Below are 13,854 nucleotides of genomic sequence, written 5' to 3' on the forward strand. Positions count from 1 at the left end.
ATCCTCCCTTTTAATTTTTTTTTTTTTTGGCAGCAATAATTTTTCTCGTTTCAAGCTTTTTGTAAGTTAGAGATTTCTGCCAAAAAGCGAGAACGTTTGTCAATGAAATAGTACAAAAATCGAAATAGGAACGAGATAGACAAGGAATCCACACATTTTGGAGAAATTGATGTCGCAAACAAAAAGTTTAGGGGGGGGGGAGGGGTAGTAGTATCCATACTTCAGGTGCCTGTGATTCTAGTTGCCTGGATATTATATGTTATATACTGCAATAAGTGTACATGCATTTAATATCTATGCATAAAACAAAGCTAGCTTTATTTTTATAAATAGGATTGCTACTTTAAGGAAAATGCTGGCAATCATAAGCACAATTTATTTTTGTAAGTATTTTCCTTTTAATATGTCTACAAAATTATGAACATATCATCTGTGGTGTGTTGAGTAGATTCCATTTAAGACGACGCATTCTATGTACAAGTTACTAAACACATTCAAAGTATGATTTATCTAAAATCGGCTGCACCAAAAGTGAAATGTGAACGTGATGTAAACTAAAATATTGTTGACATACAAGATAAACACCTGGTAGAAATATATTTGTAAGTACAACTTTCTATGTTTCATGCATATTTTCTGTTACCACGACTGAGATGTAGTGAAATCAAGAGGTATTTACGTGAATGGGGCTATGTTTGTCGAGGAAATTCTGGTTAAGATATTATTTTTCTTTATCAGCTGTTAGGCCTATGCAATATATATGTTTTGAATATATTAAAGTCGAATGTAATATGTACTTATAGAGCTTTAAATATGAGTGGGATTGGGAAAGAAGAAATTTATCCAAATCACTGTTTGTGTTGTCTCAACTTGTCTTCAAATGTCGATATCACCACCATCTCTTGGCGCTGGGATGAATTTACGTTTGTAACGAGACAGTCTTTCTCTTGGTAATTTCAGAGAGAATGCTTTCCAAACAAGCTTTCCATAGTGGAAGAAGGGCTATTATTCATAGTCAGCGACTGTGTGCATTGATTCATAGTGAAAGTGGAAATCTGCCTGAAAGACACGAGGATAGAGGCGACCCATTTGAAGATTTAGCAAATTGCATAAATACGACTGAAGTTAATTTGGAAAGGATTTCAAAGAAGGGAAAGGGAATTGACTCGTATGGGAATGTATCAAAGGAGATTTCAGATACTCGCGTGACAATGACACTGAGTGAACATAATAAAGAACGAAATTACATGGATGCAGAAATATTGAAAAAGAGCACTGATGTGGAAATCGGTCCAGGTTTGTCAGTGAACACTCAGCTTTTCAATAGATTTTTTCCAAGAACGTCATTGAGCGAGGTAGTTAAAGCTGTGAACTCTGACCTTCAGTCTTGCACTCCTGAGACATTAGCCGAAATTGACGCCTATCTGGATGAAGTGGAGAAATTGGACCCTGACAGTGAAGAGTGGGATCGCATGACCTCGCTGATTCCCCACCCTGATGAGAACAGAGGAATAAAATACGACTTCTTACCTAGGATATCCGATAGCTTTGAGAGTTATATTCAACATTCAGAGACACTACAGCAACTTGTCATGCTAGGTGATTATGTAAATTATATCTATGGATTACTGTTTATTTAATCCCATTGGTTTATTGCTTGGTCATGAAAAAATAGTTCATGTATATTTAGAGATGAAAATTGTTGGATGCTTAATAGGGCTGCAATAACTGAAAACCATGGGTCGTGTCGTTCGGGTCAGGTTCGGTTCCATTTTTCTGTATTTCGGTTCGGGTCCGGTTTTTACGATAGAATCATAATTTATTAGAAATCTGTTTAAACAATGACAGTGTGTAACATATGTCATACACATTTAGAATACATGACAGGATCAACATCGTTAATGACAAAACATTGATAGCATGGAATGGAAATGAGTAGAAGTGACAATGCTGTTTCTAATAGCATGGATGTTGAGTCTAAACCAGAGTCCACGTCCGCGAGTAATTATTGTAACAAAATACAATAAAGGTTTTTGATTTTAACTTGTATATTAGATTTTTGAAATAGCTATATAGACCCGAACCGAAATACCCAAACCCGAACTGACCCAAAATTTTTGGAACCGTGACAGCCCTAATGCCTAAACCTTTAATGTAATAATCAACATAAATTTTCAGGAGTTGACTTGTCTTCTGTTCAAAAATTTCCATATATTGGGAACCTTCTCATCCGGCAAGATTTTAAGAAAGACATTGTACCAAAGTTGTTATACGTGAAAGATCTCGGTGTTTATGATCATAACATTGGTCATGTTCTTACCACCAATCCGTATATCTTGGAAGATCCCATAAGCAAACTACAGGTAATACATGCATCTATTTATATCAAATTTTTTGACTTTGTCCAAGGGCAGGGTGTAATATTTCCTCAGTATGCAAGAACACTTGAAAAAATTTGGAAGAATAAAGTAGCAAATATTATCATCCTTTCTACTGAAAGCATTTGAAGGAATAAATCAACACATTTTTATGCCCCCATCTTAGATTTTTGTCTTGTCTGTACACAGAAACATGAACCTTGGTCATAACTTTTGAATGGATGGTGATAGCTAGTGCATTCATATTTTGTGTATTCCTTGTGACAAGGCCTTTCTTTTCATGCCAAAATTTTGACCTCGGGAGTTTGGCCATACAGAGCCTGAGAAGTGTCAGTGTTTCACAAAACATCACTTATAGTTTTGTTCTTTATTCTATTTTATGTGATCAGGTGATTGCAATGGTTTGTTAGAATGCAAACAAATGAAAATTTTATTTCAGTATTAAAGCAGTATACATGTATATTGAGCTCCATTAAGACTAAAGTACTGATTGGTATCTTTACACAGTTTCTGACAAAACACTTGTTACAAAACAAATGTATGTGCATGTTCAATTACTATTATATGTATAATATTGAAGATTGATGACAGCATGGGAATATATTCAAATCAAAGAGATTTTCTGGGAGCAGTTCATTCTACATTACTTTTCATGCATATTGTGTGGACCACTTTGAAGATGTTCATTTATTACCAATAAATTTCTCACAGTGGTTTAAAATGAACTCTTACAATGTACACATAGTAAGTGAACTTTATGTAATTATGTAGTACCTTTATGACTCATTGATACAAGAATGCATGTAATTGTAGTCTGTGGTGGACTACCTGAAATCGAAGAGATTTACTGCGGACATGGTCAGTAAAATGGTTGTGAGGCACTCGATGTTCCTGATAATGGAGGTAGCACAGATTGACTCGAAGCTTGGGATGTTTCAGAAATTGTTCCATCTCAAAGGTACTGACCCTTGACCATCATGCTTCAGTGTTTCTTCTGTGTTCAGATGCAACAAGTCATATTCGTGGTGGTTTATACAGTCAGATGAAGATATTGATAGAATATCAGTCTAGCTATTTGCAAGTTTTATGGTATTTTTATGTTTATAAAAATAGTTCAAATATTTCATTACACTCACACACATGTATATATAACTAATTTGCAAATTTTAATGAATTGTCAGTAACATTTGATAATTATGTTGATTTACATCAGTACTGGAAATTTTCGTGAACAATGATTGTTTTAACAGGTGATGAGATGAGGGATATCTTCTCCATTAATCCAATACTGATATCACACAGTAGAAAGAAAATCCAGGTAATTAATTTTGTTCATTAACCCAGTACAGATATCACATAGTAGATTGAAAGAAAATTCAGGTTTTAAATTGGTTTTCTTTTTGCTAAATTTTGAATTTAAACAGATGAAACATACAGTTTATTCAACAGGAGAAAAACAATTGTACACTGCCTCAGTCATTATTCAATATTTACATTCACTGAAGCTTTTATATTATTATACGCCCGTCTTAAGACGGGACGTATTATGGTATGGTGTTCATGTCCGTCCGTCTGTTAGCTTTTTCGTGTCCGACCCGTAACTTAAATACTACAAGGCCTAGAATCATCAAACTTTGTCTGTAGATACATCTTGGGTAGAAGGTGTGTCGCACATTAAAACCAGGTCACTGTGACTTTTCATTAAGAAGATATGGCCATATATGGCAAAAACTTGTCCGGCTCACAACTTGAAAACTATTAGACCTAGAATCACCAAAATTGGTCAACTAATGCATCTTAGGTAGAAGGTGTGTCGCATCCTACTTTAAGGTCACTGTGACATTTAATTAAGGTGATATTAAAAAAAATGTTTTAATGGGTACAATCTATACTGTTAACAATATGTGACGGGCGTATCATGTGCTGTGGCGGTGCACTTTATTTTTGAAATTGACATTGCTTTCATCATAGAGAATGAATGCATGTATGTTGCAAACTAGTTTAATCTGGTTTTTAGCTCACCTGAACCGAAGGTTCAAGTGAGCTTTTCTGATCACATTTTGTCCGTCGTCCGTCTGTCTGTAAACTTTTCACATTTTCGACTTCTTCTCCAGAACCACTGGGCCAATTTCAACCAAACATGGCCAAAAGCATCCTTGGGTGAAGGGCTTTCAAGTTTTTTCAAATGAAGGGCCATGTCCCTTTCAAAGGGGAGATAATCACAAAAATGCAAAAATAGGGTGGGGTCATTTAAAAATCTTCTTCTCAAGAACCACTAAGCCAGAAAAGCTGAGATTTACATGAAAGCTTCCTGACATAATGCAGATTCAAGTTTGTTCAAATCATGGACCCCAGGGGTTGGATGGGGCCACAATAGGGGATCAAAGTTTTACATACAAATATATAGGAAAAATCTTTAAAAATCTTCTTCTCAAGAACCACTGAGCCAGAAAAGCTGAGTTTTACATGAAAACTTTCTGACATAGTGCAGATTCAAGTTTGTTCAAATCATGGCCCCCGGGGGTAGGATGGGGCCACAAGGGGGATCAAAGTTTTACATACAAATATATAGTTAAAATCTTCTTCTCAATAACCACTTAGTCAGAAGAGCTGATATTTACAAGAAAACTTTCTGACATAGTGAAGATTCAAGTTTGTTCAAATCATGGCCCCCGGGGGTTAGGATGGGGCCACAAGTGGGGGGGGGGGGTCCAAGTTTTACATACAAATATAGGAAAAAGCTTTAAAAATCTTCTTCTCAAGAACCATTGGGCCAAAGAAGTTGACATTTACATGAAAGCTTTCTGACGTAGTGTAGATTCAAGTTTGCAAAAATCTTGGCCTCAGGGGTAGTTGGGGCCATAATAGGGACTAAGGTTTTACATGCAAATATATATGGAAAGTCTTCAGATATGGGCAAAGGTGACTCAGGTGAGCGGCCCATGGGCCTCTTGTTTAGTTACCACTGTCTGTGTAATCATTACCAAATATGGAGCATTATCTAGGTCAAAGGATGCATTGGCTGTTCCGTTTATCATAACAAATGGGTCAACCATATGATATTTTGGAACTTAAATCGAGTTTATATTTTTCTAAAATGCATAATAATATATATAAACAATAAAATGTCTTTCTTTGTTGTTTCATCAGGTGATAAAGGAAGCAAACATTGCAGAAAAAATTTACGTAACCCGTTTATGGTCCCTGAAAATTTTCAGGGAAACATAGTCGCCGTCATGTCTGTCTGTCTATCTGAGTCATATCTGCTAAATCTTTCATCAGAAATTGATATAATTGATCACAAATGATCTTTGAGACAAAGACTTTTGGACTAAGATCATTTTGGAAAGGTCAATGTCACTCAGAACATTTAAAAGTTCCTTATTTCAACAGTTTTTGATATCAAAGTTCCCATCTCCTAAACCTTTCACCAGAAATTTATCATAACTGATCACAATTGTTCCTTGAGACAGGGACTTTCAGACCAAGGTCATTTTGGAAAGGTCAAGGTCACTCAGAACATATATCTTATATAAGAAAAAAGTTCTTTATTTCAACAGTTTTTTAACAGGTAGTGATCATATATCTCACAAATAAGTATTGGGGAAATGACTTTCAGACAAAGGTCACTCAAGGTCATTTTGTAAAGGTCAACATCACTCAACATATACCTTATATATGAAAAAGCAACCTTCATTTCAACAATATTTCAACAGTTATTGATCATAGTGTGAGTCATTCGTCATGTAAAGTAGTTCATTGGTTAGATGCATTTCAGGGAGCATCCATCAATTTTGCTATATTCTTCTTTCTGCAATGCTTGCTACCTTCATCATCCAACGAAACAATTTTCAAAGAAAGCATTTTATTGTTTAATTAAAGCTCATTGACAATGTTTCATGGCAAGACCTCAATACTTAATGATCATTAAAGTTACAGATTTTATTTGATAAAGAATTTACAAACAAATGGAACTGTATTTTCTGACTAAACTTCTTAATAAGAATCCCATTATTGATTTTATTAATTAAGTTAATCATAAAACATTCTGAAAGATATCATGAAAATTTGAAATATGAAGCTTGTAAGTATGTTATGGTTTCCCCAGACTTCAGACACATAATCGATAATAGTTTATGTACACGCATTTATGTATAGCATGCACATTACGTGTACCTTTGTCATGGCACTAGTTCATAAACTTTGAAATCAAACCTCGTAGATAGACTGAGTTTGTGATACATGTACAGTGAAACCTGGCTAATCCGACATGCACTGGGAGACAAAATTTTTGTCAGAATACACTGTGTATCAGTATAATCAGTGTAAAAAACAATAAAAATCGAAGTTGAGAATGAAAATAAAGGTCGGAATGCCTAGTGAAATGGATTAGGCTATAAAAAATTCATCAATAGTTTCTCGGGGCCCCGTTGCATGCGTTGAAATTGTATCGCATGGATTTTTTTTTCAATCTATGTTTATTTATGTAAATGAGGTCACTCTTTTGTTATAGATATTTATGTAAAACTTTTTGAAGGTTTTAACAAGTTTGTAAGTATCTTTTGTTCAAATAATTATTGAATGCAAACTCAATTATGTGCAAGTGTTTTAGAATAATACGATACATTTAATAGTAAGTATTAAATGTGTGAAACTATTTTTAATAAAAATAAAAATTCCAACTTCCAATGCCAAAGAAAAGGTAACTCATTCTACAGTCAACATTATGCCTCATCAAAACTATTTATAATTTTTTTTTTGGCCTTAGACAGTTTTCACTGTATTTTCTATTTATTCGTATATCAGTCACATATTCATTTAAGATATTGTAAGCTAGTTCATGCACATGTACATTTTTTTCTGTGGCAGAAGGTTTTCTTAATCAAGTGTAAAGATGATTCAAGTTTTTACAAGGGTCATTATCCTTCCCACCACTGACCTACAGATAACATCACCTGTGGTATAGTAATGAAATTAGTACATTGGTAACATACTCTACACCTATTTTACCTGTATAATGTACTCTTTGATTTATTATAGGATCTACACTTCCTCTTCCACGACATCTGGGGATTTGATCAGTCACAACTGCAGGCAATATTTCTAAAATGTCCTCTCATATTTACGGAGGGTGAGTTCTTTGTTGTAGTACATAATTAATTTCAGCGACAATGAGATGCATGGTAATGTCTCATTAACTTATCAAATCAAGTATTGATTTCACACTATATTAGTCCCGTGGGGATCCAGGTTAGAATAGGTCCACAGTACCCCTTGCTTGTCGTAAGAGGCGACTAAATGGGGTGGTCCTTCGGATGAGACTGCAAAAACCGAGGTTCTGTGTCACAGCAGGTGTGGTAAGATAAAAATCCCTCTCTGCTCAAAGGCCAATAAGCGCCGAGCATAGGCCTAAATTTTGCAGCCCTTCACCGGCAATGGTGACGTCTCCATGAGTGAAATATTCTTAAGAGGAACATTAAACAATAAACAATCAATCAATCAAACATATTGCAGGATTTGCTGCAGTAAATTCACATCGAAAGGTACTGTAAACCAATTTTATTCGTGTGCAAAAATTTTTCGTCAGGTTCACAAGAACCTCATTTTCGCTAATATTTCTTGCCGGGAACCAGTTCTTCAATGTATTTTGTACTTAGTTAAGATTATCTAGGACGTAAAAAATAGTTGCCATGGTAAATCACAAAATAAAGTAACTGCAAATAAAAGTTGGTTTACAGTATTAGTTCTTATCCCCGACAACAGCCAGAACTTTTATTTAGTTTAATGTATAACTGTAGTGTTTTCTGTGTCTGATGTATAACTAGTGTTTTCTGTGCCTGATGTATAACTATAGTGTTTTCTGTGTCTGATGTATAACTAGTGTTTTCTGTGATGTATAACCGTAGTGTTTTCTGTGTCAGATGTATAACTAGTGTTTTCTGTGTCTGATGTATAACGGTAGTGTTTTCTGTGTCTGATGTATAACTGTAGTGTTTTCTGTGTCTGATGTATAACTGTAGTGTTTTCTGTGATGTATAACCGTAGTGTTTTCTGTGTCTGATGTATAACCGTAGTGTTTTCTGTGATGTATAACTGTAGTGTTTTCTGTGTCAGATATATAACTGTAGTGTTTTCTGTGTCAGATGTATAACTAGTGTTTTCTGTGTCTGATGTATAACTAGTGTTTTCTGTGATGTATAACTGTAGTGTTTTCTGTGTCTGATGTATAACCGTAGTGTTTTCTGTGATGTATAACTGTAGTGTTTTCTGTGTCAGATATATAACTGTAGTGTTTTCTGTGTCTGATGTATAACTGTAGTGTTTTCTGTGTCTGATGTATTTAATAACTGTAGTGTTTTCTGTGATGTATAACCGTAGTGTTTTCTGTGATGTATAACTGTAGTGTTTTCTGTGTCAGATGTATAACTGTAGTGTTTTCTGTGTCTGATGTATAACGGTAGTGTTTTCAGTGTCTGATGTATAACCGTAGTGTTTTCTGTGTCTGAGGTATAACTGTAGTGTTTTCTGTGTCTGATGTATAACTGTAGTGTTTTCTGTGTCTGATGTATAACCGTAGTGTTTTCTGTGATGTATAACCGTAGTGTTTTCTGTGATGTATAACTGTAGTGTTTTCTGTGTCAGATGTATAACTGTAGTGTTTTCTGTGTCTGATGTATAACGGTAGTGTTTTCTGTGTCTGATGTATAACCGTAGTGTTTTCTGTGTCTGATGTATAACCGTAGTGTTTTCTGTGTCAGATGTATAACTGTAGTGTTTTCTGTGTCTGATGTATATAATAACTGTAGTGTTTTCTGTGATGTATAACCGTAGTGTTTTCTGTGATGTATAACTGTAGTGTTTTCTGTGTGAGATGTATAACTGTAGTGTTTTCTGTGTCTGATGTATAACTGTAGTGTTTTCTGTGTCTGATGTATAACTGTAGTGTTTTCTGTGTCTGATGTATAACTGTAGTGTTTTCTGTGTCTGATGTATATAATAACTGTAGTGTTTTCTGTGATCTATAACCGTAGTGTTTTCTGTGATGTATAACTGTAGTGTTTTCTGTGTCTGATGTATAACGGTAGTGTTTTCTGTGTCTGATGTATAACCGTAGTGTTTTCTGTGTCAGATGTATAACTGTAGTGTTTACTGTGTCTGATGTATAACGGTAGTGTTTTCTGTGTCTGATGTATAACCGTAGTGTTTTCTGTGTCTGAGGTATAACTGTAGTGTTTTCTGTGTCTGGTGTATAACGGTAGTGTTTTCTGTGTCTGAGGTATAACCGTAGTGTTTTCTGTGATGTATAACCGTAGTGTTTTCTGTGATGTATAACTGTAGTGTTTTCTGTGTCTGATGTATAACTGTAGTGTTTTCTGTGTGAGATATATAACCGTAGTGTTTTCTGTGTTTGATGTATAACTGTAGTGTTTTCTGTGTCTGATGTATAACTGTAGTGTTTTCTGTGCCTGATGTATAACTATAGTGTTTTCTGTGTCTGATGTATAACTAGTGTTTTCTGTGATGTATAACTGTAGTGTTTTCTGTGTCAGATGTATAACTGTAGTGTTTTCTGTGTCTGATGTATAACTAGTGTTTTCTGTGTCTGATGTATATAATAACTGTAGTGTTTTCTGTGATGTATAACTGTAGTGTTTTCTGTGATGTATAACTGTAGTGTTTTCTGTGATGTATAACTGTAGTGTTTTCTGTGTCAGATGTATAACTGTAGTGTTTTCTGTGTCAGATGTATAACTGTAGTGTTTTCTGTGTCAGATGTATAACTGTAGTGTTTTCTGTGTCAGATATATAACTGTAGTGTTTTCTGTGTCTGATGTATAACTGTAGTGTTTTCTGTGTCTGATGTATATAATAACTGTAGTGTTTTCTGAGATATATAACTGTAGTGTTTTCTGAGATGTATAACTGTAGTGTTTTCTGTGTCTGATGTATAACTGTAATGTTTTCTGTGTCTGATGTATAACTGTAGTGTTTTCTGTGATGTATAATTGTAGTGTTTTCTGTGTCAGATGTATAACTGTAGTGTTTTCTGTGTGAGATATATAACCGTAGTGTTCTGTGTCTGATGTATAACTGTAGTGTTTTCTGTGTCTGATGTATATAATAACTGTAGTGTTTTCTGTGATGTATAACCGTAGTGTTTTCTGTGATGTATAACTGTAGTGTTTTCTGTGTGAGATGTATAACTGTAGTGTTTTCTGTGTCTGATGTATAACTGTAGTGTTTTCTGTGATGTATAAATGTAGTGTTTTCTGTGTCTCATGTATAATTGTAGTGTTTTCTGTGATATATAACTGTAGTGTTTTCTGTGTCCGATGTATAACTGTAGTGTTTTCTGTGTCTGATGTATAACTGTAGTGTTTTCTGTGTCTGATGTATATAATAACTGTAGTGTTTTCTGTGATGTATAACCGTAGTGTTTTCTGTGATGTATAACTGTAGTGTTTTCTGTGTGAGATGTATAACTGTAGTGTTTTCTGTGTCTGATGTATAACTGTAGTGTTTTCTGTGATGTATAAATGTAGTGTTTTCTGTGTCTCATGTATAATTGTAGTGTTTTCTGTGATATATAACTGTAGTGTTTTCTGTGTCCGATGTATAACTGTAGTGTTTTCTGTGTCTGATGTATAACTGTAGTGTTTTCTGTGTCTGATGTATAACCATAGTGTTTTCTGTGTCTGAGGTATAACTGTAGTGTTTTCTGTGTCTGAGGTATAACTGTAGTGTTTTCTGTGTCTGATGTATAACTGTAGTGTTTTATGTGATGTATAACCATAGTGTTTTCTGTGTCAGATGTATAACTGAAATGTTTTCTGTGTCAGATGTATAACTGTAGTGTTTTCTGTGATGTATAACCGTAGTGTTTTCTGTGATGTATAACTGTAGTGTTTTCTGTGTGTGATGTATATCCGTAGTGTTTTCTGTGTCTGATGTATAACTGTAGTGTTTTCTGTGATGTATAACTGTAGTGCTTTCTGTATCAGATGTATAACTGCAATGTTTTCTGTGTCTGATGTATAACTGTAGTGTTTTCTGTGTCTGATGTATAACTGTAGTGTTTTCTGTGATGTATAACCGTAGTGTTTTCTGTGTCTGATGTATAACTAGTGTTTTCTGTATCAGATGTATAACTGTAGTGTTTTCTGTGTCAGATATATAACTGTAGTGTTTTCTGTGTCAGATGTATAACTGTAGTGTTTTCTGTGATGTATAACTAGTGTTTTCTGTGTGAGATATATAACCATAGTGTTTTCTGTGTCTGATGTATACCTGTAGTGTTTTCTGTGTCTGATGTATAACTGTAGTGTTTTCTGTGTCTGAGGTATAAATGTAGTGTTTTCTGTGTTTGATGTATAACTGTAGTGTTTTCTATGTCTGATGTATAACTAGTGTTTTCTGTGTCTGATGTATAACTGTAGTGTTTTCTGTGATGTATAACCGTAGTGTTTTCTATGTCTGATGTATAACTAGTGTTTTCTGTGTCAGATGTATAACTGTAGTGTTTTCTGTGTCTGATGTATAACTGTAGTGTTTTCTGTGTCAGATGTATAACCATAGTGTTTTCTTTGTCAGATGCTAGATCTACAGTTCAGTCTAGACTGGAGGTATTGTATGACATGGGAATCAGCACCCAGAAGCTCTCCGAGAACCCAGAGGTTCTCCTGGGGGACCAGCACCAAGTCCGACGCAGACACGCCTTCCTGAAGGAGATTGGTCGAGCCCACTATGACCCAGAAAAATCAGGATATGTGTCTCTACAATCACTTGCAATGTATACAGTTGACAAATGGTGCTGGAAAATTAACGTACCAAAGGAACACTACATGATGTTCTTAAAAACAGAATAAAATCTTTATCAAACTCATCTGATGATTTCTTTTGTGGAAATTTACTGTCCAAATTTGCCTGTTTAGTTCGTTTGTTTAGGAGTGTTGTTTCTTTTACATGTACATGTTAAAAGTACATTTCTTGAACATGTTCCACAACACATTTTAAAGCTTTTGTTCTTTTCAAATGAAACAAGCATTCTGAGAGTATTGGCAGTACATAGTCCCCTACTGGTCGCGAGGTTTATTGGACCACAACAATATTCGAAGTTCATTATGTAGGTTATGGTAAAGGGGAAAATTAGGGAACCTGGATAGGATTGGTAATTGGAAATCAACTACTATTCAGGTACAAAGACTAGACTAGGAAAAAACCAAATTTATAATTAGATTTAGGTCTTTAACTATGCCAATGAACTGTGAAATGTAGGTGATCATGAATAATTTAGCTACATTGCTGTATTACTATGCTAGAAGTTTTAATGAGTGTAGTACTCTATCTATAGAATTTAGAAACTTGGTTGTAAACTTTAAGCTGGTATGGATGTGATTCCACTAGTTCTTATCAACTTTGTAGGGACAAACTAAATATGTACCAATTATTAAATAAATATCTGCAAGCACAACCTAAAAAAAAAGAAAAGTCCGAAAAACTGATATTTCACACTATTTTTCTAAGTCCAAGGGCCATAACTCAGTGATAAATCACAAAATTCAAACTCGATCTGTAATATGTTATGTCAAAGCAATGTATCAAATATCAAATGAATATCTGCAAGCACAACAACAAAAAATTTGGAATCTGATAATTCATGCTATTTTTCGAAGTCCAACAGCATTAGTGAAAATTCAATGGACCACAACCAATCGAATTTTATCTGTAACATGTTATGGCAAACCAATGTACCAAATATCAAATGAATATCTGCAAGAACAGAGAAAACTGATGGAAAGACAGATGGACAGAGTGCAAACCTAAAGTTCTCTTTGACTTCGTCAGTATAGGGGACTAAATTATATCACCTTGCATATTAAGGAACAAACATCTCAATATTTAACTATCCAGCATAAAGGGATAAAATCCTTCTCTGTTGCTCAACAACACAAGGAAGAATGTGACTAAATGAAAGCAAAGAGTACATGTATCAAGTTGAATAGTATCTGTAGGAAAATTTCTGAAAGATTAAAACTACATGAATGTTAATAATTTTCTTTAAGAATACACATATCAACACTTCGCACAAGTTACGTCCCTTGTCCGCCATCTCCCGGATAAAATTCATATTTCCCTACGTTGGCCTTTGTAATTTTCCTATCTGTAGCTTTGACATCTTATTTTTCCATCAATTGCAGTCAACTACAATAATGATTGGGGCAACCCATTAACTTGTATGAAAACTTGGTAAATGGCTAAAATTCAAAGTAATAACATCTTACATTTGGTAAGGTAAAGAAGGAAAACTTGGTTTTTCACTGATTGACCTTTGGCTGACCCTGCAAAGTGATGTAACTCGCGGCGAAGTGTTGATACGTGTATTGAATTATAACACAGAACAATGTGAAGAAGAATGAATAACGTGTAGTAACACTTTACAATAATTTGTATGCACTACATCATTTACAAAACAGAT

The 13,854-nt window shown here is 34.6% G+C and overlaps 1 protein-coding gene across 2 annotated transcripts; it reads left to right on the forward strand.

Moving 5' to 3' along the window:
* Positions 1 to 234: 234 nt before the first annotated feature.
* On the forward strand, positions 235 to 12,261 carry LOC125646742 (transcription termination factor 3, mitochondrial-like). Of its 2 annotated transcripts, none has more exons than XM_048873261.2 (7): positions 235 to 602; positions 804 to 1,599; positions 2,179 to 2,363; positions 3,192 to 3,336; positions 3,629 to 3,696; positions 7,419 to 7,509; positions 11,970 to 12,261. In XM_048873261.2, the coding sequence occupies exons 2-7, from the start codon at positions 966 to 968 to the stop codon at positions 12,242 to 12,244; spliced, it is 1,398 nt and encodes a 465-aa protein (XP_048729218.2). In that variant the 5' UTR covers positions 235 to 602; positions 804 to 965; the 3' UTR covers positions 12,245 to 12,261. The 2 variants fall into 2 exon arrangements, with proteins under 2 accessions (XP_048729218.2, XP_048729217.2); XM_048873260.2 differs by having other exon boundaries at positions 236 to 602; positions 961 to 1,599.
* Positions 12,262 to 13,854: the final 1,593 nt, after the last annotated feature.

This window comes from Ostrea edulis, chromosome 6, assembly GCF_947568905.1.
Source record: "Ostrea edulis chromosome 6, xbOstEdul1.1, whole genome shotgun sequence".
Classification (NCBI taxonomy): domain Eukaryota; kingdom Metazoa; phylum Mollusca; class Bivalvia; order Ostreida; family Ostreidae; genus Ostrea; species Ostrea edulis.

Bases quoted from the DNA above. Each gene is read 5' to 3' on its own strand.
- LOC125646742 (XM_048873261.2), top strand. From the start codon at position 966: ATGCTTTCCAAACAAGCTTTCCATAGTGGAAGAAGGGCTATTATTCAT. The intron at 1,600-2,178 runs GTGATTATGTAA...ATAAATTTTCAG, and splicing joins ACAGCAACTTGTCATGCTAG to GAGTTGACTTGTCTTCTGTT. The intron at 7,510-11,969 runs GTGAGTTCTTTG...TTTCTTTGTCAG, and splicing joins TCCTCTCATATTTACGGAGG to ATGCTAGATCTACAGTTCAG.